This window comes from Dermochelys coriacea, chromosome 9 (genome assembly GCF_009764565.3).
Source record: "Dermochelys coriacea isolate rDerCor1 chromosome 9, rDerCor1.pri.v4, whole genome shotgun sequence".
Lineage (NCBI taxonomy): Eukaryota > Metazoa > Chordata > Testudines > Dermochelyidae > Dermochelys > Dermochelys coriacea.
This window is the reverse complement of record NC_050076.1, coordinates 45,415,535-45,440,065: the sequence shown is the minus strand read 5'-3', so window position 1 is coordinate 45,440,065 and position 24,531 is coordinate 45,415,535. Positions and strand designations below refer to the sequence as shown.

The 24,531-nt window shown below is 40.8% G+C and overlaps 1 protein-coding gene across 5 annotated transcripts in view; it reads left to right on the top strand.

Moving 5' to 3' along the window:
• The window catches only part of ANKMY1 (ankyrin repeat and MYND domain containing 1), a 50,834-nt gene extending 26,559 nt beyond the window's left edge, over window positions 1-24,275 (top strand). Inside the window, exons 10-18 of one of the 5 annotated variants that reach the window (XM_043491980.1) lie at window positions 1,712-1,864; window positions 5,419-5,526; window positions 8,289-8,420; window positions 9,935-10,048; window positions 11,935-12,100; window positions 13,068-13,152; window positions 16,117-16,271; window positions 21,032-21,085; window positions 23,257-24,275. In XM_043491980.1, the coding sequence (XP_043347915.1) occupies window positions 1,712-1,864; window positions 5,419-5,526; window positions 8,289-8,420; window positions 9,935-10,048; window positions 11,935-12,100; window positions 13,068-13,152; window positions 16,117-16,271; window positions 21,032-21,085; window positions 23,257-23,453 (1,164 nt within the window). In that variant the 3' untranslated portion in view covers window positions 23,454-24,275. Of the gene's footprint in view, window positions 1-1,711; window positions 1,865-5,418; window positions 5,527-8,288; window positions 8,421-9,934; window positions 10,049-11,934; window positions 12,101-13,067; window positions 13,153-16,116; window positions 16,272-17,221; window positions 19,676-21,031; window positions 21,086-23,256 lie in introns of those variants that run through there. The other 4 variants (XM_043491982.1, XM_038416632.2, XM_043491981.1 and 1 more) reach the window with 4 other exon arrangements.
• Window positions 24,276-24,531: the final 256 nt, after the last annotated feature.

Below are 24,531 nucleotides of genomic sequence, written 5' to 3'. Positions count from 1 at the left end.
TACTCATGTAAAGCTTCCCCATCTTCTCTAATTGCCAAAATGATTTGAGGGAAATAGGACTAGACAGAGCATTTGTAATTCTAACCAGACTGCAGTTTCCTTGGCCTCAGACTGCAGTTCCCTTGGCTCATGATGATGATAGTCTACAAACCTTGGAAGCATCTAGTTTTTCCAGCACTCTGCTGCAGCTGGACTCCTTCAGTCATCCTGAACTTCACACACTAGTTTTATAGCCTCCAGCAACATGGATACTGTCAGGAGCCAGTTAACCTTCTATTAAAATCTTAAGCTTCCATAAGCAGTGTTTACAAAAGCACTGGGAGAATTTATTCACTTCAGACGTAGATCTCAGTTTAGCTCTGCTCCAAATGTCTGCCAGATACCACTGATTTCTCATTGGTGGCCTTCATAAAGGATTAAGCCTGAGTTATCTAAAGGTTCAATTCTCTACTCTCAGGGTTAGTAATATGAGATTTCTTGTGTCCATTTTCTCCTCACATCTCCTGTTTCTTCAGAGCTGTTGCACTACAGAGACTTGCAGTGGAACTGGGGCACTTGAACCTTGGCACTGCAGGCTCTGAGAGTCTACTTTTTGATCCTCTAGAGAAGGCCTGGCCATATTTGTTTGTCTTCTTCTGTTATAGCAATTGCATTAGTTTGGCGAGTGAACTGGGAGCTGTATCAGTTTAAAGAATCTTATCTTTAATTCTTCCTTTAAAAAGATGGTTCTTAAGCTCGGTCTTGACTTTGTACAAAGCCACGAAAACAAAACTAAAACTGAACAAAAGCAAAACAAACCGCCGAGCTCCACCTAAACCAAACAATTTATCTCCCTTTATTTTCCCTCTAAATATTAAATCAAATATTAAAAAAACAGCCTCGTAATCTGGATGTGAAATGGACCGAAGTATGGAGAAGAACCTAATTCACTGGCATCTTAAAAATGTCTGAAGGCCTGCAGTGCTACTCTGCCTCTTAATGGGTCTAATCAAACACTTATTAAGCATGGAAAGCATCCAAATAAGACCCCTCCTGGAGGTGTCAAAGTACATTCTGCAAGGGCCTGTGGGTGAAAATCACAGAGCTTTTCAATGAAGTCACTTGAGAAGCAATTCTATGAAGCACTCATAAGACTCATTTTCTCTCCTCAACTGATGCAGCATTTGGTCCTTTCAGCTCCCTTTGATTTAAAATTATGCAATAAAATAAAATAAAAAATCAATAAGGTAAACTTTCATTTCTCCTAGAGAGCTTTATGTGGCTCTTGTATTTGATTCCTTTGTTACTTATTTGCTAGTAACATGCAGACCAATGCATGCCCCATGTTTACGAGAAAGAAAATTAGTCTCCTGTCATAACTTTTATTTCTCAAAATGGAATACATTCATTGGGGTAGGAAGCCCTTCTGTGTGTATCAGTGTTTGTAGATGTTAGAATGAAAGGTATCTTAATGCCACTGGCCTACAGTGGGTTTTATGTTTTTCAGGATGCAGTGCTGCAGCAGTCCAGCAAATGGAGCCTGAATCTAAAGAAGGAAATGGGAAGGGTGGAGGTTGCTTATGCTGTGTCTACTGTGTTGTAATGAGCAAATCCAGACTAGTGGTTTATATCCGGACCAGTGGATTCCTGGACCGATGTATTTTTTATTAGCTTATCTCTAAGCAATACTGAAAGTGTGCGTATCTGTTTCTTCTGACTTCTTTACATTCAGAATGAGCCTGCCGAATCACCAGTTATTATTGCCATGAAACTTAATAATGAAACTGGACCTCCTAGTGAATACTACTCATCTTCTAGTCTTGTCCCAGAGGAAGGTGGGAGGACTCCTTTGCATATTGCCTGTGAGAGAGAGGATAACCCCAAGGTAGGAGCACAATGGAACTGTAGAAATGTCCCTCCTTTAGGCTGAGGTTTTGCTCCTGTAGAATACACACAATTCCCAATCCTCAAATGACATACCTTACCCTACTGGGGAATCTTCCGTAGGATCTGATTTCATGTAACTTCTGTGTAAGAAATAAAACTCTCATCTCTTTTATGGGAAGGGTCTGATCCTTTAGTATGTGATATCTTGGCTGCTCTGGGGATTTTAGCTATGGGTGGCCAGCCATCAGTGTAACTGGTCTGGTGGCCCAACAAAAAAAGAACTAAACGAATACGTCAAAAACCCTCTTATGATGCGTGCATGCTCTAACTGAACAATTGTACCATGTGGTTTATAGAACTGCCCTTCCTGACCCAGCCCCTTTTTGTTTGTTTCTTTTTTTCTCCTGTCATGGCCAAATTCCGCATTGTGAACACTTTGAGGCAGGAACATTATTTTAATACTTGTTTTGCATGAGGTGCTTGTAGGCATGACCTGAATCAAAGGCAGTGTTTAGCTTGGTAGATTGATTGAGGGTTTTTTGAACTCTGCTTGGTTTATTTTTTTGGTCTGTCTAGCACAAAAATTATCAGAGCTCCAATACAGTAAACAAGTTTTTAATTAGAAGCCCCCCTCAACCCTGCCGTCCCCAAAAATCAAGCCATAACTAATTGATTTCCATTACACGTTGTCACTTAATATATCCCGTTTTCTTCCTCTGATAGTCTATCCTGCTGCTTTGATCTTGCGGTTCTACAAATTAGGATTCTTTCACATAGCTTCATTCTTTGACTTTTGACCTTTTTTTAATGCCTTGCCTTAAAGCGGACTCTAAATAGAAACGGTATAAAGGTTTCTATTATCTTCTTCTTAATTACATTTGATGACTGGCCCTATGAAATTTAGCAACAATACATTGTGTCCTTTCAGGAGTTGATTGCTTTGCTGACATGCATTTCTTACCAGGCAGGTTTTTTATGGTTGCTTTTACATACAAATAAAAAGTCAATAAGCTAACCTTACCTCCCAATCCTCTCTCAAAATCATACATAATTAAGCATTTTAATTACTGTAGATCTTAGTTTCCAGGAATTTCAATTTGTTTTTATCCTAAAGTTGTTTTGAAGCTATTGAGTATTTAAAGATTACCATTCTTGTATAACTAACCTCTATTGTAGAGCTCCCTTTTGCATTTACGCTGTCAACTCCTGCATTCAAGGATTTATATCATAGCGTAAGATTCCTTGGTATATGTTATAAATTCTTTGCTTATGGGAACTATTGTGGAAAATGTGATTAAAATTGGGGGCTGTTAGGTTTTTTCATGTATATGTGTGTGCTTGTGTGTGTATCTATTTTGCAAGTGGGACTGGTAGCACTGTCTTTTACTAAGGTTGCCCAACATTTCCCATCATAAGACCGTCTTAAGATGCTCATAACTTTGCCATACTTTCACTATTTATGCTGAAATTTTCCATGCCAAGTGTCTGCCTTTTTTGTGGACTATTTCAGCCAAAATGTTTTTTCTGAGAATGAGGCTAGGGAAAAATAAGTGGGTTTTGCCCATGTTAAAAAAAATTCTGGTGGTTTTTCTTTGAAAAGCTCTAGCAATCCGATGCTTAGAAATTTGACTGGGAGTGCCTAGAGACCGGGGAAGAGGGGAGGGAGAGGTGAAATGAGGCGCCTGGGGATTGAGGGGAGAACTGGGAATGCTGTGCAAGGAATGAAGGGAACACTGGGTCAGGGAGATCAGAATGGTGAGACTAAGACTTGCTGGGGAAGGAGTCTGGGACTGGAATGAGAATATTGGGGCAAAGAGATGGGACAGGTTGGAGGGGATGGGGCAGAAAGGGTCATGCTTGGTGGGAATGGGCAGAAGGGTCTGTGCCCACTAGAGAGCACACTCCCCTCTGGAGCCTGGGATGGAACCAAGATCCCTGAACCTCACCAAATATTTAGGAAACCCACTTGCAAAGTGTCCCATACTCATGTAGTGCTGGTCCACATAGAGGATTACAATCTCCTGCTGCTATCAGTTATTATTCCGTTAGCTCAATTGGCAGTGGTCTGTGCGGTGGAGCTAACGGTCAAAACTCTGCTGATGATGCATGTGGTGGTCCCTGTGCAGCCACAGGACGAATTTCTGTTTTCATTGTGCTTTATTAAAAAGCTAGGGAATTACACACACAGAAGATTAAAAGGCCATTATTAATGTTGCATTCTCAAGCACTCAAAAGTTAGGAAATTCCAGAATTAAGGTTGCCTGTGCACTCAATCTTTAATTATATGATCACATTCTATTTTTTCCACAGGACCCCTGCTTCATTAAGTGTACAGAATGGACAATATTTACTTAGCGAGTTGCTATTCCGTACTTTTTCTCCTAATTCGATCTATGGCCCCAGGCCTTACTTAGTACACAGTCTTCAAATCCTGCTGTGATGACTGAAGTATTAATTTCCTCATGGGATTTTCTGTGGCGCTTATCATTATAATATTTGAGTGCTTCACAAACATTAATTAAGTTAGTTTCACAACACCACTGTGAAATGAGGTATATTATCCCCATTATAGAGATGGGGAACTGAGGCACAGAGAGATTAAAGTCAAAAGTATCCATTAATTTTGGGTGTCCAATTTGACATGACTAGGACCTGATTTCTCAGAGCACTTAAGTTTATACAGCACTCCATATATGGAAAGCGCAAGTCCTGTTGGCTTCAGTTGCAGCTTTGAATGCTCAGCACTTCTGCAAATAGACCCCACGCTCTCAAGTCAGGCACCCGGAAAATGAAGAATGCTCACTTAGTGACCACCTCTGAAAAGTTTGGCTTGTGTTACTTGCCCAGCATCACATAGGAACCTTGTGCAGAGACAGGGGTAGAATTCAGTTCTCCAGGGCAGCATTCAGCTGCCTTAATCTTGAGATCCTCCTCTCTCTTCTTCCAATCCTCTGCCTCCTTCACTACACACCTTCCAATTTCTGCATCAAAAGAGGCAGGGGTCTTCCAGACAACAGTCTCCTTCACTACATAACCCTAATTCATCTCTACCATGTGTCCATCATGTGCACTGAATGAGGGTGGGGGTCCTATGATAAAAATAGGAGTACTTTTGGCACGTTAGAGACTAACAAATTTATTTGAGCATAAGCTTTCGTGGGCAAAAACCCACTTCATCAGATGCATGCAGTGGAAAATACAGTATGCCACAAGTACTTCAGTTCTTTTTGCGGATACAGATTAACATGGCTGCTACTCTGAAACCTGTCATTATGCAATGATAAAAATAGTATGTGATCATCATGTAAATAAAGACTCAATTTTAATGTGTATGCACAAGGGGGCCCAGTTAAGGTTGCACACACAACCTTAATTTTGGCAATTCCCAACTTTTGAGGGTTAAAGAAGCAGCCTTAATAATGTTCTCTTTTAAATGGTTTTTTTCTATGTAATACGTGTATGTGTTTATAGCAAGTGTTTAATGCTGTTGTTTTTCATAAGCTTAATGTCTTGTTTTTCTTTTTTATGATCTAATTCTACCTCCCCCCCCAGCATGTCAGAGATGTTGTCCACCTCCTCTTAACTCATAAGGCAAATCCTAACATCTTGTGGAGTGGCCATTCACCACTTTCCCTGGCAATTGCAAGTGGGAATGACTTGGTGAGCATCATCTAATTCCTTCTTTCTTTATTTACTTGGTTAATTTTTGCTTTGGTTCCTTCCCCGATAGGAGCCAAGATGGCTTGTGTGTTGGAGTGACCCATGTTTATTTCCAATGAAAGTATCTAAATTTACTTTTCTTTCAAAGCTATGGACATAACCTGAGTTTTCCACTGTATTAAATGGGGATTTCTCTTAATGGATTGGTGGCTAAGAGCTTAGCAGGATTCAGAAAGGAATATCCATCTATATGGATCATGAGAACATCCAGTTACACTGTAGGATACCCTGAAAATATTACAAAGAACATAAACCGTCATACTTTTGGGTTTAAGTCAAACACTAACTGATGGGATTAGGAAGAATCTTCCTCTACAAACATTCTGTAACTGTCCACCAAGTTACTACTTGTACTCTCTGACGCATCTAATGCTGGCTACTATCAGAGACTTGACATTGGAATAGATGGCTCACTGGTATGATTCAATAATGTAGTTCCTATTTAAAACAGTTTGGTTTGAAATGATCAAAACTACTAACATCTGAAAATGCTGTACTGAGCATGCCCTTTATAAAATTTCCATATAGATGCACTATCCAGGCATTAATTGCTTTGGAAAAAGCACTTTTTAAGAACTGCTTAAGAGAGAACATTTCAGCCACTGTATAGATGATTCCTCTTGATCTGGATCCTCCTCATCTGCTCCTGTTAGTGTGTGTTTGAACCTGGGATCATTAGAATACACATTCAGTTTTAATTGCCCATGCTGCAGGACTTTTGTGCCTCCAGAATCCAGTCTAGCAGATTCACTGGAGGTCTGAATGTGATTTTTTTGTAAGTATCGCACTAGTACTACTGAAATCTGCTCTCCTTAAAGTGTACATGTATTAATTTTTGCATTTAATAAAGACAATAGGGCAATACTTAAAAAATCCCACAGTTGCTCCAGGAGGTGTACACTGTTGGGGTAATTTCTCTTTATTTTCTCTCTCAATAAAAGAAACTGTTAGTTGCAATAAAATGAAAAGGGAAGGTTTTTAGATTTTAATATAAAGTTTTGAATAACTCCACAAAAGGGTTGGGCTCTACTGTATTATAGAGATCTCTTGATTTTCTTAATATAAAAAGGGCTAAAGTTAGTTCTGAAGCACAATGTAGGAAATTCTCATCTGAAGATTGCTTCGCCTGACTTGAATTTTTTTTTAAATTAAATGCACAAAGAAATGCAAAGGAAACTACTGAAAAGTATTTGACTTTGTTAGCATCCTTTAGCTATTTCCAAGTAGAATGGCCACATATTGATTGTCTATATAAGCACTTGTTTATACTGTAATTACAGTCTTGGCTAATATTGTACTGAGTCCACTTGGTGCTAGCTTGTTAGCTGGGATGCTAAGGATAATGTAATGACCTAAGTAGCTCTTGGATCTGGACTCCCATTCTTTAGCACATCGTGCACAGTGCTTTACAACTGGTTAATGTACAGTGCTAAATACATTAATAATAGCACTATTAACTCACCCACGTTGCATGTGGGCAGTATTCTTCATTACTTGTTAGCCCAATAAATGTAAATCCAAATGCAGTACTACTTTGTACAATGTAGTTGAGTTGTCAGAGAGGGAAAGTAGTATTGGGGACACTGACTTTTGAGGGGGCTGTGTGTTTGTTTGAGAATCCAAGGAGAACAGCTGAAATCCCAGAAGATTAGAAAAGAACTAACCTAGGCCTCAGTCCTGCAGTTGGCTTTGGGTGAACAGATTCCTGTGCTTGCATGGACCCCCATTGACATTGGTGAAGCTCCTTGTGGACACAAGGGATCATTTATTTTATTTTTTTATTTTATCTATCATAATTCCCCTCTTTAAATAAAAGGAAATTAGGTGATCCAGGGAATTATGGAGCAACAAGTTTAATTACAATACACTGCTAGGCCAATTGATAAAGCAGCATTTATAACCACTTAGAAGACAGAGAGGGAGGTGCTAAGCAATAGATAACATGAACTCAGCAAAAATCATGCCTGATTAACTGGCCTCATTCAGCTCAAGATATAGTATCCCTAGTCTCCCAGTCCATGCAGTGTACCAAAGCCCATAGATAGAGAGTCTGACCCAGGCTTTTCTCAAGACACCTTTGATTGTCAGAGAATGGGTTTGTGGGAGTCTTGCACTGCTCACTAAAGAGAAAATAGTTAAATAGAAGGGGCCTGTTAGACTCCTTTGGCTTAGAAAGAGCTTCTGTTCTGGGCTAATAATGGCTGCTGTTTGGGTTAAAATAACAGAATTCAGTTTCATGTTTGAAACATCTGAAATCTAAGTCATGGAGTTTATGAATCGGTCTGGTGCAGTAATGGCCCAATAGGCCACAAATGTACAGCCTGTGCCATTCTGTTTTTCTGGTAGTGCACAGGCTTTGTAGTTTAGAAAAGCATAACAGAAGATGACTTTTTTAACACTACACTATGAAGCAGTTGACACATGGCTGTTCAGTATGGATCTATGATTTTTTATTGTGCTAAAAATGCAATACAAAGCAAGTTGAAATATTATTCTCATAGACCAATATTTAGCTGTTATTACTTTATGCCTTTAAGTTACTGAAAAATACTAGTATGCATTCCCGGTATATTATTTTAAACACTGTAAAGAATCGACACAGATATCATTGTACATTTTGGATCTCACAATGTTGCTGTAAAACTGTCTAAGACGACGTCATCATTCATTGATTTCTCATATTTAACTATGCCTGTTTGCAGGCAGTGACGGAACTCTTAGCGTACGGAGCTGACCCCAATCTTCCATTAAGCAACGGTATAGGTAGTGCCCTTTGTGCTGCTGTCAACACTACATATGAACAGAAGAGGACCATAGCAAACAGGATTTTATTGGTAAGAAAACATATGTTGTTTTTGACTTCAGTTTTCCAATTAACTTTTTGAGCAGGTGTTTTGAATGCTGGTTCTTCTTTGTGATTCATTTGTCTCGCCTAGTAACCTTCAGTGATGCAGGTTTTTTTCTTAGTAACTCAGTGATTCAACTGCCAATTCCTTTTGTTTCTGAATCTGAGTCTGTGCTGGGAAAATGAACTGTGTTGTGAAACATGTTAACATGTTTTAACTAGCAGGGAGTTACTTGCCTTCTGTACAGAAGGGCAAGTCATGTTTGAATTATGGTAGGTGATTGTGGTTAACCTTAGGTCCCCTCCAACATCCAGGGTTCACTGCAAGCAACTATTATATTTTTAAATGCAGCTATCCTTGTCACTTTAAGGTGGAAAATTGAACACTTGAGCACTCACTAAAATCACATTAGTTGACTGGATGCATTTTCCCAGTGTGGACAAGGCCCAGGAAAGTGTTAGGCCTTATCTACCTCGGGGATTTTCCCCAGTTCTAGCCAACAGCATAGCCAGTGCAAACCCAGTTATGGGAAGGCAGCCACAGTCTGCACCAGTTGAGCTTACGCCAATTTCAAGCAGAGGTAAAATCAAGTGGTGCAAATCACTGCTTGGAGCAAATTCCCGATGTAGACAAAGCCTTAGGGAAGGAGGTTAGTTTTGTCCTTTGATGATTGCTTTTTGTGCTTTCTAAGGTGGAGGGGGAAAACAAGGGGAAACTAACGAAATAAAACAAGAATTTGGGAAGTGACTCATCCTCGCTGACACTACTGAAACTCAACACAAATCTGCAACTTCATAAGCAGAATTCTGTGTGCCATTCACTGTATTTCTTATCCTTTGTTCTCTAGCAGGAATTCCACCTTTCTGATGTCTGCCTCTCTTGCAATCATAATTGTTTGACACCATAATCATTTTTACAGCATCCAGTTGTCATATCACAAGCAGGATATGGGGTGGGCAATAAAAATGCAGGTACAGATGAATTGTGGGCTCCTCTGAATCCCTTGCATTTCATACGAGACTAGTGCAAACCATATTCTTGGTATAGCCCAGATCAGCATGTCTGGAAATGTATATATTTTACTGTGGGTTCTGCCTGATATAATATATTGTAACTTTTAGGATTACAGATAAACAATGAGAATGAAAAAGTGTTTCCATAGATACCTGAACAGAAGTGGGGATTGAGTGAGATTGATATCCCTGAAAATCAGGGCCATGACTGCCTGCATGAACGTTGGAACTTTCACATGCAAAACCCTTCTGGACATGTGAAAACTCATCATTAGAATCTTTCACCTGCACACCCAGAGGTTTATGTGAATAAAACATGCACTCAGTTGTGTTCTTACAGAGTTGCATTTGCACAAGTAGAGACCAGGGTCTGGTGATCAGTCCTTTGTTTAATTATAACAAATTTAATTATAATAGTTTGGTTGAAAGTCCTGTCTTTTCTAATGTTTTTCAATTTTGTTGTTTTGCATTTTGTTTTTCTTTCTCCAGATTGATAAACTAATTGAGGCTGGTGCAGATATGTTGATGCCAATTACTCTTAACCAAGGGAGGAGAACTGCAGTGGGAACTGTAGTAGACTATGCATACTATAAATACTTTCAGGTATCTCTTTGGCCACTAAAATTTAAAATTAATGTTAATATTAATCATGTTCTTCAGATCCATAAATAGAGACAATCAGATTTTCTAGTTCTGCACCTGTCACTTTGTCAGGGATAGATGCTAAAAACACGAGCAGACTCTCTTTTGTCCAGTTGTCTTGAGACTCATTCCATTCACCACTAAACTTTTATCCCTATAAGGATGACAGAGGTCTAAAAAGCTCTGGTAGTTCTGCCGTGGGAGAGAAATGATTTGGTCAAACTTTATATTAAGATTCCATTTTTAGGTGGTTTATAAAGAGTTAATGAATGATTTATAGATGTTATAAGCATTTTACAGACATGATTAGTATATATTATTGAGAGAAGCACATCAGTAAAAGGTGTTATAGATGGTTATAAATTATTACTGGAGGCAACTTATTGACTGGTTGAACTTTAGAAGAATCTAGCACAGGGGTGGGCAAACTTTTTGGCCCGAGAGCCACATCAGGGTTGCGAAACTGTATGGAGGCCCAGGTAGGGCTGTGCCTCCCGAAACAGCCTGCCCCCCTCCCACTATCCACCCCTCCCCTTCCCGCCCCCTGACTGCCCCCCTCAGAAAACCAACCCATCCAACCCGCCCTGGTCCTTGTCCCCAGACTGCCCTGACCCCATCCACACTCCTGCCCCCTGACAGGCCCCCCGGGACTCCACACCTATCCAACCCCTCCCCCAGTCCCTGACCTCCCTCTTACCCATCCAAACGCCCCCTGCCCCCTGGAATCCCTGCCCCTTATCCAAACCCTCCCTGCCCCCTTACCATGCCGGTCAGAGCGGCAGGACTAGCAGCCACACTGCCCAGCAGGAGACAGCCACGCCACCAGAGTGCTGCTGGCGTGGCAAGCTGAGACTGCGGGGGAGGGAGGCCAGCGGGGGAGGGGCTGGGAGCTCAAGGCCCGGGCAGGACAGTCCCGCGGGTTGTAGTTTGCCCATCTCTGATCTAGCACAATGGATTAACTGTTAAAAATATATTAAAATTTATTAACCCTTTGTGAAAGCAACCTTAACATAAAGTGTAATTAATTATTTGCCAGATTCAGAAATTCTGCTTTCTCTGGACGACTTTGCTTTAAAGAGTTGCTAATGCTTCCTGGAAATCTTTGAGATAATTTCTGTTTAGAAACATTGCTGGCTTGGGTCATCATAGTTTTATAGTGCTTAAGACCGGAAGGGACTATTAGATCATCTAGCCTGGCCTCCTGTATCACAGGGCATTAAATTTCACCTATGTTGAGCTTGATGACTTTAGTTAAACTAAACCTTTTTAGTCATCAGGACAGATTAAGGTGCCACCAAAGGGCCCCTGCAGTGGCAGGGAATTGTGGTGGTGAAACATTTCTGCAGGATCCTAGTACACAGACCGTACCCCATGCTGCAGAGAAAGGCAAAAAAAACCAAAACCAAAAAAACCTAGGGGAAAATTGCTTCCTGACTTCAGATCTGGTGAGCAAGATACAGCAGTCAGGCACCTAAGGCAGAGGAGTCTCTGTACCACCTCAGAGCACTGTTCTGCTGCTTCTCCTCTCCTCCTGCCCAATCAAAAGAGTAGCAGCTAAAAAAATGGGTCAAAATATTAAATGTGATTGTTATGTTCCAGCTTGCTCCACTGTGTTGTGTAAAAATGGCAGGTATTTGGAGAGGACAAGGGATCCTGTGCCTTGGCATAGGTTGAAACTGCTAGTTAGTATTTAGCAGGGTTGATACAGTACTTTACATGATTACGTCTGTGTTGGGCATCCCTTCATCCAGTCAAGTTTACTTCCTGCTAAGAATAATATGGAACCACATTTGCCATGTTAAATGTCTATTCCCTATGTCTTATTGTGTGTGAATTGTGTGTTGCAGGATAAGAAGATAGCACATACTCCATACCACGCATTATTGCCACCGGAACGGGAAATTTTCAATGCGCGCAGGGAGCTGCTAGAGTACATTAGTGACCGGCTTCGCGAGCGTGTTGTCTTGAAAGAGAGAGAATGGGATAGAGAAGAACTTCAGAAATCCAGGAAATGTGAGTTCAAGCTAAGCCTGCAGTCCATGTAAATGTTGTATATCGCTGTATGGGGATTTACACTTGTGGGTTCCTATGCTGTTGGATTAAACTATAGCCCCAATGATTAATTTGTTATTCTATAATGCTTTTCATTCAGGGATCCTGGTGCTTTACAGAATCCCACTGCCCTTCTAGAGTAAGTGGGTGCCATTCTCCTTTTATAGCTAGGGACACATCTAAGTACACTGGGGTTAAGTGATTTGCTCAAGGTGTTGCTCAAATCTATGGCACTGCCAAGCATAGAACTTGCGTCTCTCCCTGATATCTGTGTTTCAAGCACAAGATAATACTGCCTCTAGAGATTACCTAAAATTTGATAAGTGAAATGTGGGATTGTTACCTTCTGCAGTTCACATAGCCTGAAATTCTATGGCTTGTGTTATGTAGGAGGTCATAATAATCAAAATGGTCCTTTCTGGCCTTAAAAATCTGTTAACCTCTGTGTACCTCAGTTTCCCCATATATAGACTGGGGATATATTGCCAACCTCTGAAGTTCTTATCTTAAAACATTTTAATTTAAAAATCTGAGACAAGCCCCGCTCTTGTTCTTAGGGAGCAGTGAAAATCCATGATATATTTGTCTGTGGGTGTCACATAGTTCTCATTCCATTTGGTCCCAACTGGTGACCTTAGTCTTTAAGATGTTTTATGGTCTCCCAATGAGGGATATCCAAAATATGGAGTAGGATGCTGAACATTACTTGTATGATACAGTGTTTTCTGTAACTTCCATTTCAAGAAGAAACTGTCCTCGCCTCTGTAATATGGGCCAGAGTGTCAAATGTTGACCAATGAGTACATTTGTGGCATAACCACACCACAGGGCAGAATGCAGTTTTAATGGAAGTGGCCCTGGTGACCAGCATGCTTATTCACAGACTCTAACTGTGAGGTCTAATTTTCTCTTTTACATGTTGGTACAGTAGAGGCAAGTCCTCGTGTTCTCTCATCTAGAAGAAAACGTGTGGACAAGCGTGCTGCAATAATGCTATCACAGAAGGAAGTGAGGTATGCTAAAGATGCTGAACACAAACACTTATAATTTTTAGCTAAATATATCACTTCATGGCTCTGCCTCACCTGGACCACTGTCACCAGCACCCCTTCTTTGGCCTCTCTGACTTTCCCCTCACTTCTTCAATCTATCCACTTTTCAGCAGGTAAAATTATCTTCCCCTCCTGCTCTGAAGTTAGCCAAAGTGGCTGCTGTGAATGGACAAAGATGTTACAATTTTCTGGTTGTTGACAAATTGGTCATTTATATTCAGAGCCTAATAATTCAAAAGAAGCCAGTCTAACCTCAGGCTTCCCAGACAAATTCTCCTGTGGCCCAGCACAAAGCATATGATGCAGCCATCTGCAGAGATTTTTTTTTTACAAAGTCTAGAGTTGAGTCAAAACTCTTACGAATGTAGACCCCTGTCCAGCCATGCAATCTGATCTGCATGGGCACATCCTCATGCTCACTCAGAGCCTCACTGAGGACTTCATGTTTAGAGGGGTTTCCCCATAAGTTTCACATTGCAGGATCAGGGCCTTAGTGAGGAAGTCACTACTTCAGTTTCATAATACATGTGCAACATTATGTACAGTGGTTAAAATTAAAAAAAGCCAGTGCCATCAGTTACCATACACTGGTATTAGGAAAATATTGTACTATCCTGGATAGCACTGTCTTTTATCTCTTTATAATAAATTACTCTTTGATGGTGGCCATTATGTTTGTGTGTTAGTATAGGTTATTTACTTGGCTGTGCATGTTCTTACCCAGCATGTTGGTAAAGTGAAATACAGAAAATTCTAAAGGAGTACTTGTGGCACCTTAGAGACTAACAAATTTGTTTGTTAGTCTCTAAGGTGCCACAAGTACTCCTTTTCTTTTTGCGAATACAGACTAACACGGCTGCTACTCTGAAACAGAAAATTCTGAAGTCCTAACCCTAATCTCCGATGTCCTGCCCCAATATTTCTTCCAAACTGAACTGAAGATACAGGGCTAGATTTTCAAACCAGTTAGGTACATAATTTAAGTAGTTAATATGGACACATAAGTATTGGACCCATACTTATTTAGGAATTGTAGTCCCTAATGGGAGACGAGAAGGAAATAGAAATAGTTTAGGAATTTATAAATGTAAATCTACCAGCATTTACAATTTTTAATACTTTTATTTTAGGGTCATTAAACACATTAAGAGATATAATCCAGGCCTTGATCAACAAAGGATTCAACATTTCCCTTACCTGGCAGTTCTGACTTTGGGTGTACTGTTGCAGAAAAGCTCTAGGTCCAGTGGTGTAATGTAACACTGACACACTCTGGTCGTCAGCGGGCGGGATTGAACCTGGGACCTCTGGAATTTATTGCATGAGCCTCTACCTCATGAGCTAAAAGCCATATGGCTATTAGTTAAGGCTATAGAGTGGACACTCGCTCTCGCGCTCTCTTGGGTCTCAGTGCCACTAGATGGGATGGGTCAAAACACCACAACCAGGAGGTGTGTGGGTTACAGTAACAATGGAGATAAACTTGCACACTTCCCAGGAAATGAGAAATGGAGCTATGTTTGTTAGAAAAGAATGGAAAGAATTAGTTGGAGCCCAGGTAGGATGGAAAATGGAAGCCAAAATTATTCTTTGCTTTTCCAGAATATATTACTTTATTATGTTTCCAAGTTTCCCTTGATTCCCAAGATTACAGAATGGATGCTGACTGGGAATATTCATATTAATACTTCAGGGGCTTGCTTAGATCTTTTTTTTTCTCCAGCTGTGCCATTTTGTTAACAGTATTGATTATTATTAATGATTAATGATGCTGACACTGAAGAGACTGAAGCAAGACACTAATAGAGTCCATGATACACTGCCAGAAATGGTATAAAAATCAAAGCCCTCGATGCCAAAGATGTTGGATGAGCCCCATTGCATCCAATATTGCCTTTAGAAACAGTTAATGAAAAGCTAAGAGGCATTGAAATACTTAAAAATTATATTAACTCTTGTGGTGCTTTACGATATACAATGAATACCTGCATTAGCTAGCCTGTAAGCCATATCTTGAGCTATTATCTTGTCAAATCTCACAAGCTAATCAGGGTCAGACATGCAAATATTGCCAAGGAAATCTATGCTGTAAAGAGTTAGTGGTGGAGAGTCAGTAGGCAGTGCTTTTTTGTCTGGATCCATACTGAACCAATAATCCAGCATGGTGATCGGCCCTCTATACTGGAGTGAGGTTAGGTGATGAGTGTGGAGTGGGAGGGCATCTTTGGGATGAGATGAACAAAGTTCTGACCACTTGTGGTTCTTAAAGATCCCAAGATGCTTTTAAAAGGTACAGGGATATTTATTTCTAGTGCCTAGGCCACATTGCAACTGAGGTATGTACATTCTGCCTATCTAAATGTCTCCTACAGCATCAATGGGATAGAGCATTCTTCACTTATTGTCCTAAACTGATGGAGAGTTGCTGTGATGCAAGCAGTGTGCTCCAGCAGTGGCTGTGTTGTGTTCCTCAGTACTACCAAGGTTTTTACAAACCTTCTTCAAATCTGACTACTTGTATTTGTGATCTGCTGTCAGATTTAATCTTGCATAGACACTCACTCCTACATTTAGTACTGGAGAGCGAGATAACGCAAGGAGCTGGCTGGGGTGCACAATGAATTGGCAAATGAGGGGGCTTCAGTATCGGGCAGGCTTTGGACCTGTTGCCTTTTGGGACACTTCACTTTGCATTGCTGCTTGTGTTCATTTGTTCCCCAGATAGCAACATAAGCACTGTGATCCACCACAGTGCCTCGCTCCTCTTGGTTACCCTGGTGGATGACAGCAGATTTTTACCCCTGTATTGTGAGACATTTTGATTTCCTTTGCTATGTAAAGTGTAAATATGTTTGCAAAGCCTTGAAAACCAAATAATAAACATGAAGTCTCCTGATGGCCCTTCTCATGCTATTTCTGTTCCAGACAGCCCTTCTTTAAATACTGCTACCAGTGTGGGCGGGCTATAGGGATTCGACTCACTCTTTGCACACGCTGTTATGAGATCTTCACTTGCAGCAAGGCTTGTAAAGTCAAAGCCTGGAATGAGCGTCACAGGTGCGAGTGCTTTGGAGCTACAGGTAGGTTTGACTAATGATACCCCATAGAGTGCAGGGAAAGCAAGGCATGCGGTACATGTACGTTGAAATACGTTGCTTAATTGTATGGCCTGTTTTTAATGGTATGTTATTAAATGTATGTTAGTTAAACACTAAGGTAAGATCAAATTCATAGGTTTAAGTTAATATATCAATTGACCTTGAGTGGGCTCATACTTATTAAAACGGTAGATGTAAGAAGCTTGGTATAAGTAGCATTATCACTGATTTCAGCCTAGGAGACTTTTTAAAGGTGAATGGCAAAGCAGAAATAAAAGTTAAGTTAAAGTGAGCACAGATTTCTATGCCTCAGACGCCCAATAAACCAGGTTATATGGGCCTTTCAGCACAGAAATAACCTTTTGCTGACCTTTATGCAATTAAAAATGAAAAGATTGTGAAATCCTTTTCTTGGTCCACTGAATCACAAATACCATGCCTCTCACTTCAGCCCTTGTAATCTGCAGTATTTGTATAATAAGTATAAAAAATATACACACTGATACAAGAAAAATATTCTACACATCTGTAGAAGACTTGCATAATGAAGTGATACAAAAAAGCAGACTTGCTGTCACCAGGCCAGATGCTCATATATTTGAGTGAATGAGAAATCTCTCGAATGTGAAGGCACATATACATAATGGTGCTGCCATTCTATGACTGAACTACATTTTAGTGGCAACTCAGTACATGACTCTTCTCTCTGGATCTTATTATTATTATTATTATTAAACCTGTAGCTTGGGAAAATGCTAAGTCTGTGCTGTCAGAGACCAACGAAATGGAAAGAGTGCACACTCTCACTTGTAGCCTCTAAAGATCTCTTGGATTTTTCACAAACGAGGTTTAACCTTGTTGTCCAGCCAAATTACAATATAGATTATTAAATTTTGTTTACTTGCAGTAAATCCCTTCTTCTTTTTTAAAAGGTGTTCTTCATATCCGATCTTTAAGCTGTCGTTACATTGCTGTGTGCTGTTTCTGCATTTCATTCTACAGATGGCAGTTACATTTCTTTTGGTGTATACACTTGTTTGTATATGCCTGTGCTATATATAAAATGTGCATGTGTTTGTAGATGCTTTAGAAACCCTGGGGATAAAGGAATATGGAAGTGTATAAAATGCTATATCATTACTGCCACTGCTTCAGTGCATATGGAAGAAGAAGGAAATGCAGGAAAGAACCCCAGTTGCAGTGCACATCCCAAACCATCACATGGCAATGAAAACTATCAAATAATGTGGTAGGCGCTAGTTGAAAAATCAATACAACACATTAAAGAAAAAGATATTAAAGTTTCCGAATAAGATCTTGACTACAAGAAAACTAAGTTCTTGATCAAGGTGATGCTGACCTTGCTAGAATATGGTCATTTTTTTTGCTCTTTCATCATGCTGACCAGCCTACTGTTGCATATTGACCACAGCAAACAAGTCAGGACAGTGGGAAGGACCTCTTCTGAGACGGTACAACCTCTCCTGTGACAGTACTAGTGACTACTTAATGCAAATGACTTTTTCCTTCCCGTGTGAATTAATAATAAAGACGAAAAAACAACAAAAAAGCCATATTCAACCTCATGGATCTTGTTTACATCTTAAGAAATATGACTGCAGCATGATCAGAAAAATGAAGTGTTAAGAATACAGCTGAGCTATGGTTAAATAATATCCAGGCAGTAAACAGCGGTGAAGTTACTATTGTGTTGGCTCCGGTACATGTAGTTGTGTTGGAGGATTTTGTTGGGAAAAACATAGACCTGCTGCTTTATAAGTGCCAAAAATCTGAGATTTCTGCTAAAACTTTCAGGAGGATAAGCCTTCAGTCCAAGCTGTTCCTTGAGTCAAGAAACTATATATGAGCACTACATTATAACTGGAATGTCAGTAATAGAAAAATTCTTCTAAATCATACTCGTTCAAAAACTAAGAAATTCTGGCATTGGCCATCCGTAACTGTTTCTACAAATCCTAGAATGTCCTTTTAATAATGGCTGCTTATCATTTTGAAAACAAAAATTGAAGCTTGGGTTAGGAGCAATCAAAACTGAGCTCAGCAGAATTACTTTATGATATTAGTACTCTGCACATATTTACTTGCTGAGTTGTTGCAAGGGAAAAGCTCCAGATTACCCGAGAGAGGTCTTGTGACTGTCTTGGTGAGCTGTGTAAAATGTAATGTGTAGTAATAGTGTAAAATGCTGCCATTCACCTCATCTTCTCAGAACAGCAAGACCCATCTAGAGACCTGCCACTTGGCCTTTATTTATGTAAACAAAATGTTGAAACACAAATGGGAAGTTGAAGAAATATGTCTAATTAAAAGTGATGGAAAATGTTGTGCTTAGCAAAAGAAAGTTGAGGGCCTGGCGTCAAAGGCCAATGTTATTAGTCAGCTTCCAATGGGAATCACTATATTGATAAATAATGGTATCTGCTATAAGAGTTAGACATGCAGGAAGTAGCCATCAGACTTTGAAGACAAAATGGTGGACTGGTACCAAAACAGCCTTCAAAAGCAGAACAAGAGTAATACAGGCTCTTTGGAAAAGAGCAGAAGACTAAGAAAACACTTGCTCCCAAGACAATCTACTGTATGTATTTTATGCATACCTGAGGACTTTGGCACATCTTTGGAGCAATGTCTTTGACAAATTCTAGTATTTCCAAACCTTTGAAATGGCATGTGTGGGTTGCATGTTGCAAAGCTGGCTTTTGGCAGATGCTTTTTTAATGTATTTGCTATGCCTAGTCAGTGTGTAGGGCTGGTTATTGTAGATGTTTCTTTTTAAAGATTTTATTTTGCCATGAAAAATGCTAAAGATAGTGTCCTGGAGACTACGTTCAGCTTGTCTGCAAGAGTGGTACTGTATGGACAGTCGCTGTGAAAGTGAGTTAGCCTCTGAGCCCAGTCAGTGTTTAATTGCTACTGAAAGACTGTCATTAAAGGGTTCCAATTTGTGCAAGGTGCGGCCGTGGTTTGGGGAGAGCTGATTTGCTCTGTATGGCCTGGACTGAGATTACAAACTCATTTCACACGGGCCAACAACCCTCTCTTGATGGGAGCGATTTTTCAGTCATGCCTAACTTGACGAGATTTCATATGGTGACTTGTAGATGAAAGGCTCCATATGTCATAACCAGATCCATGAGCAGAGCCAACCTGGAGGATCATTTTAATTGTTTTTGAAGGAGCTGTATAGAACCTGTCATGAAGTTCTGATACCTGAACACGTTGTGATACGGATTAATGGCACATACCCATGATGCCGTTCCTTTAGATCAGAGGTGGGCAAACTACGGCCCGCGGGCCGACTGTTCTGCCCGTCCCTTGAGCTCCTGGCTGGGGATGCTCACCCCAGCCTCTCCCCTGCTGTCCCCCTCCCCCGCAGCCTCAGCTCACTGCTCCGCCAGCACAATGCTCTGGGCGGCAGGGCTGCGAGCTCCTGGGGCAGCACAGCTGCAGAGCCTGGCCTGACCCGCTGCTCTGTGCTGCGTGGTGTGTGGCTGGCTCCAGCCGGGTGGCACGGCTGTCTTGGTGTAGCTGTGCTGCCAGCCACTGGTGCTCCAGACAGCGCAGTAAGAGGGCAGGGAGCAGGGGAAGAGGATTGGATATAGGGTGACCAGACAGCAAGTGTGAAAAATCGGGACGGGGTTAGGGGGTAATAGGAGCCTATATAAGAAAAAGACCCAAAAATTGGGACTGTCCCTATAAAATCAGGACATCTGGTCACCCTAGTTGGATAAAGGCCAGGGGAGTTTGGGGGGTGGTGGTCAGGGGCCAGGGGTGTGCATAGAGGTCAGGGCGGTCAAAGGGCAGGGAACAGGGGATTGAATGGGGGCAGAGGTTCTGGGGGCGGTCAGGGAGAAGGGGTGGTTGGATGGGGCGGTGGGGGGTCCAGGGGCGGTAAGGGGACAGAGAGTAGGGGGGTGGATGGGGCAGGAGTCCCGGGGGGGGGCTGTCGGAGTGAGAAGCAGGGGGAGCCGGGCCACGCCTGGCTGTTTGGGGAGGCACAGACTCCCCTAACCAGCCCTCTATACAATTTCTGAAACCCGATGAGGCCCTCAGGCCAAAGAGTTTGCCTGCCCCTGCTTTACATGGAGGAATGTTCACTAGTCTAGAGATCATACAGTTAGTTGATTATGAACCAGTACTGCATGCTATAGATCACTCTAGACAATGGAGACTGCAAGGACTCTTAAAGATCTGCTTAGCTCTGATTTTCCCATAAAGTAATGAGTAAAAACTGGAAGTGCCATCAGACATAATTCTTACCCAACCCCCAAGAATTCCTGTGTGATGGCTGTTTTTTTTCTGCAGTGAAAAAGAATAGGAATCTGGTGAAGACACGACAATACCACCCACTGCTCAGCGGTAGATCACTGAAAAGTTGGCATGCTCCCTTTTTATCTTTATCCAGAGATTTCTTTTCATTCTTTTCATTCACATGTTCCTTGTGTTGTGTTTACAACTTATTCTGTATTTGAACACCTGTACATATTCTTTATGTTGAAGTTATTGTACAACTGCAAATGTATATGCATATTGGGAAATGTAATGATTTCTTTGTGAACAAGGGTTCATAAAATAAACTTTATTGGTATTTATGGCTGGTAGCAACTTTTTAAAACTGCTTAGAGTGCAGTAGAAGTGGTTGGTCCCTCTAAGTAGTCACAATATAATCTCACAAGCGACTATTCTGAAATATCTTTGCACCTGTTTTATTGCTGCTGAAGGTGATTCACCATTAATGGACTCTGATCAAGACAACCTACAGTCTGAGGTTGATGGTAAGTCAGTTTTGACTATTAACCTCTTTTTCATCATTAAAAAACTGTTGCATATACTTGTTGGTACTTTTCATCTCATTCCAGCTACTAGCTCAGTGGTACCAGTCTCACACATTGGCATTTAGTCTCCAGAATAATTCAGAAGTTTAAATTAGTGGAATTTGCAGGCATGGAGCATTATGGGAGAGAAATTGCTGTAGCTGCTTTTAACGAAAAGAAAGAAAAAAAGATATTTAATTCCAAGACATATGGGATAGCAAGTCCATTTCAACACTGCCCTGAAAGTTCTTTTCTGTAGTACTGAATAATAAACTACTCATGTCCCTGATGTACCTCATGTATGTGAAAGGTACTGGATCAAACTGCTTCTGTGGCAGAGCAATAAGCCAGACTGAAAATTCCAAAGACTTTCAGTCATAATTTCCATAGAAAGCGTAGCGCAGCTTGGCCATTTCTTCATCACTTGTAATAAATTTGTAACAAAGACTGGTCTAATAGAGGATTTGTAGCTAGCTACACTAATTGCTTAAAAGGGACCCCAGAGAGAATCACAGTACCACCCTTCTCTAAATGGTAATATGACTGATCAGTAGACTACAATCTCTGGGAACTTCTTGGGATAGGGGAATGAGTCTGACAAAAGAGGATCCCAGTTGAGTAGCCTATCATGTAGGCATATACACCCCTAGGGACAGAAATCTTTATAAACTCCTAGGAAGAGCTAGTGGTCATGTTTCCCATTCAGCCCCTTTTTAAAGTGCTAGCAAGTCTCTGTTTGACTTTCCCTTTTGCACATGGCCTGTCCTTCTGAGATATTAAGACAGAAAGAAGTGGCTTTTGTCCCCCCTCTGTGATGTACACAGACTTACTTAGCCAATAACTTAAGCAAGTGCAACAACATGACTTGACAGGTTTCAGAGTAGCAGCCGTGTTCCTTTTCTTTTAACATGATTTGAGTTACAGGTCTGACTCAAGACACAGATTTTTTTGACAGCATTATCTATTGAAGCCAGGACAAGTGCTTGGATACTGTCTTTGTACCTGCTTCAGTTGTCACAGAGAGAAAACTGAATGCCTTGCTTTAGCTAACTGGGCCAACTAAGAGAGTTGGAAGCTTTTGTAGTGAAGCACCCACTATTCAAGCTTCTTGCTGCTTATCGGTTGTCTTTAGTATCTCATTTCTGCCACTTCTGGACTGATGCCCTCTCAGACATAGTGGGCTCATGTTATTATCTCACTTGAAATAGTGTATTTTATTGGAGGGGAAGGTGGCGCTCTGTCTGTATGCTTTGCCATCTTTTTATTTTGTTACATTTACATAAAGATTGGACTAAGGGGGCAAAGTGGCATTACTATTGTATACTATTGTATGCCAGGACCAAACTACCAGTGCAAAGTTTTGCTTTTTTAAAGTAGCATGATTATGACACACTCACACACACAAATAAAGTGACCACCAGAGCAAGGCAACATATGTTTTTGCTGTCATGGATGATTATGTGAGGTAATTTTCTCTTTTAACCAGCAGCCTCATTCCTGATTCATTGTCAAGTGGTCAAACCTATTGTTCTTGATTTGCCTTGCTAATGTAGCTTCTACGTTAAAGAGGAATGGTAGCCTAAATTGAAGAATCTCGTGGGTGATGTGCTGTCATTTATGGTTGATTCCATACCTAGTGGATTTAGACACTTCTATTTAAAATGAGCCGATGTCTTGGACTGCTTTGAAAATCTCAACCTGTACGTCTTGCAAGCTGGTTTTCGGGTGCTCTGTGGTAACCTAAACTGTGTTTAGGAGAATTTCATGGTTATTTTGTGCTTTACTTTGCATTTTAAACACAGTGATGTTTTTGACGTGGTGGTGATGGCAGTTGAATTTTGAGCTAGCTACCTAGCAATTACAGGCAAACTCAAGTTAATGCTGACCATTTGTAATTAACTTTTCACATTAAGAGATTCTTAGAAGTAATAATGGAGGGGGAAAATACAAACATCAGTGCCCTACACTATCCCTTTAAAGGCCAGCAGGTATGTAGTTTCTGTCATGCTTCCATGTGGCTTGTTAAACTGATTCAGGACTCAGTAATTTTGAAGGCTTGCAGTTATGTCCAGTTTACTGTTCCAAGAAAATCAGTGTTCCTTCAGAGGCCAATCTATTATTTATTTTTACAGGAAAGCATCAATTTAAGACTAAGTCGGGCATTTCAAGAGAGAGGGAGAGTCCTGTTGGCAGAAAGGGAAGCGAGGGAAGAGGCAGAAGAGATGTCTTCAGAAAAGATGACAAGAAACCAAATCCAGAAAGACTACGTGCAGCGGTCGATGACATGCGTCCAAATCTTCCTTACACTGGGAATTATAGTTACAATTAATCCCACTGTAGAAAAAAATGAGTAAGTTGACCTGGCATCACTTGCCTTTATCTAATAAGTACTATATCAAATAAGAAGCGATAGGATACTAATGATATGCCTGTGATGACAACTTAGCCATCCATAGTCATTTTCCAGGGGCCTTCTCCATTTTTAATTTAAAATACTGATTAGTATGGATGCCTCTACAGTTAGACATGTAAAGAGAGAGCTGGATGATAAAAATGACTACTGTACAGGGTAAAACTGTGTAACAGCTATTTATGCCACTGAATTAGCGTCTGGAATTTGACTTTATTGCATCACTCATCAATTCCATGAAAATGTCACTCTCCTCTAGCTTGAATTTCCACGTAATTACACTGTGATTGGTGAGGGGCAACGTGGCTGTTACACTGATTTAGTTAGCTATTCAACTGACCAAACCTCCTGAAAAACAGATTATGCTCCAAAGCATGAAAAATGTCACACAACCTCAAAGCTCACTGTGTTCAGCAAGGAGAACTTTGTCTGATCTGGCATGCTCTCGTCTGCCAACCCTCCCTCAGCTTCATTTATTGGCAGATAAGGAGGGTGAAAACTTTAGTGCTTACACCTGTTCAAGTCAAAGGGCATTTTGCTGTTGATAAGCAGGATTAGGGGATATTTGCTCATATGGCAGACAGAGGTCACCGTGTGGAAAAGGAGGCAATTTTCTGGTTTAGATGTCTCATTTTTGGTGATGCTGAGCACCTACAATTCCTATTCGATCCAGTTGGGGAGGTAGCTACAGGTACTCAGAACCTCTGAAAAGTAGGCCCTGTTTATGTGCCTGTCTGTAGTGTCATGTTTGAAAATTTTGGCCAGAGTACATAAGGATCAGAATAATGTTCCTCACACCCATGTAACTTACATCGGGATGCATGGATGTAACTGAGAACAGAAGCTGACCCTTGGATTGTATATAGTTTGAGCATGTTAGTTTCCCAATGTTTGGCCTACCAGTAGCTCATTTGCAAATATGGGGTATGTTCATAAAGCTACAAAATTGGATACACATTTTTTTTTCCGTTTTCCTATTTCTTTGCTAGTGGCAGTT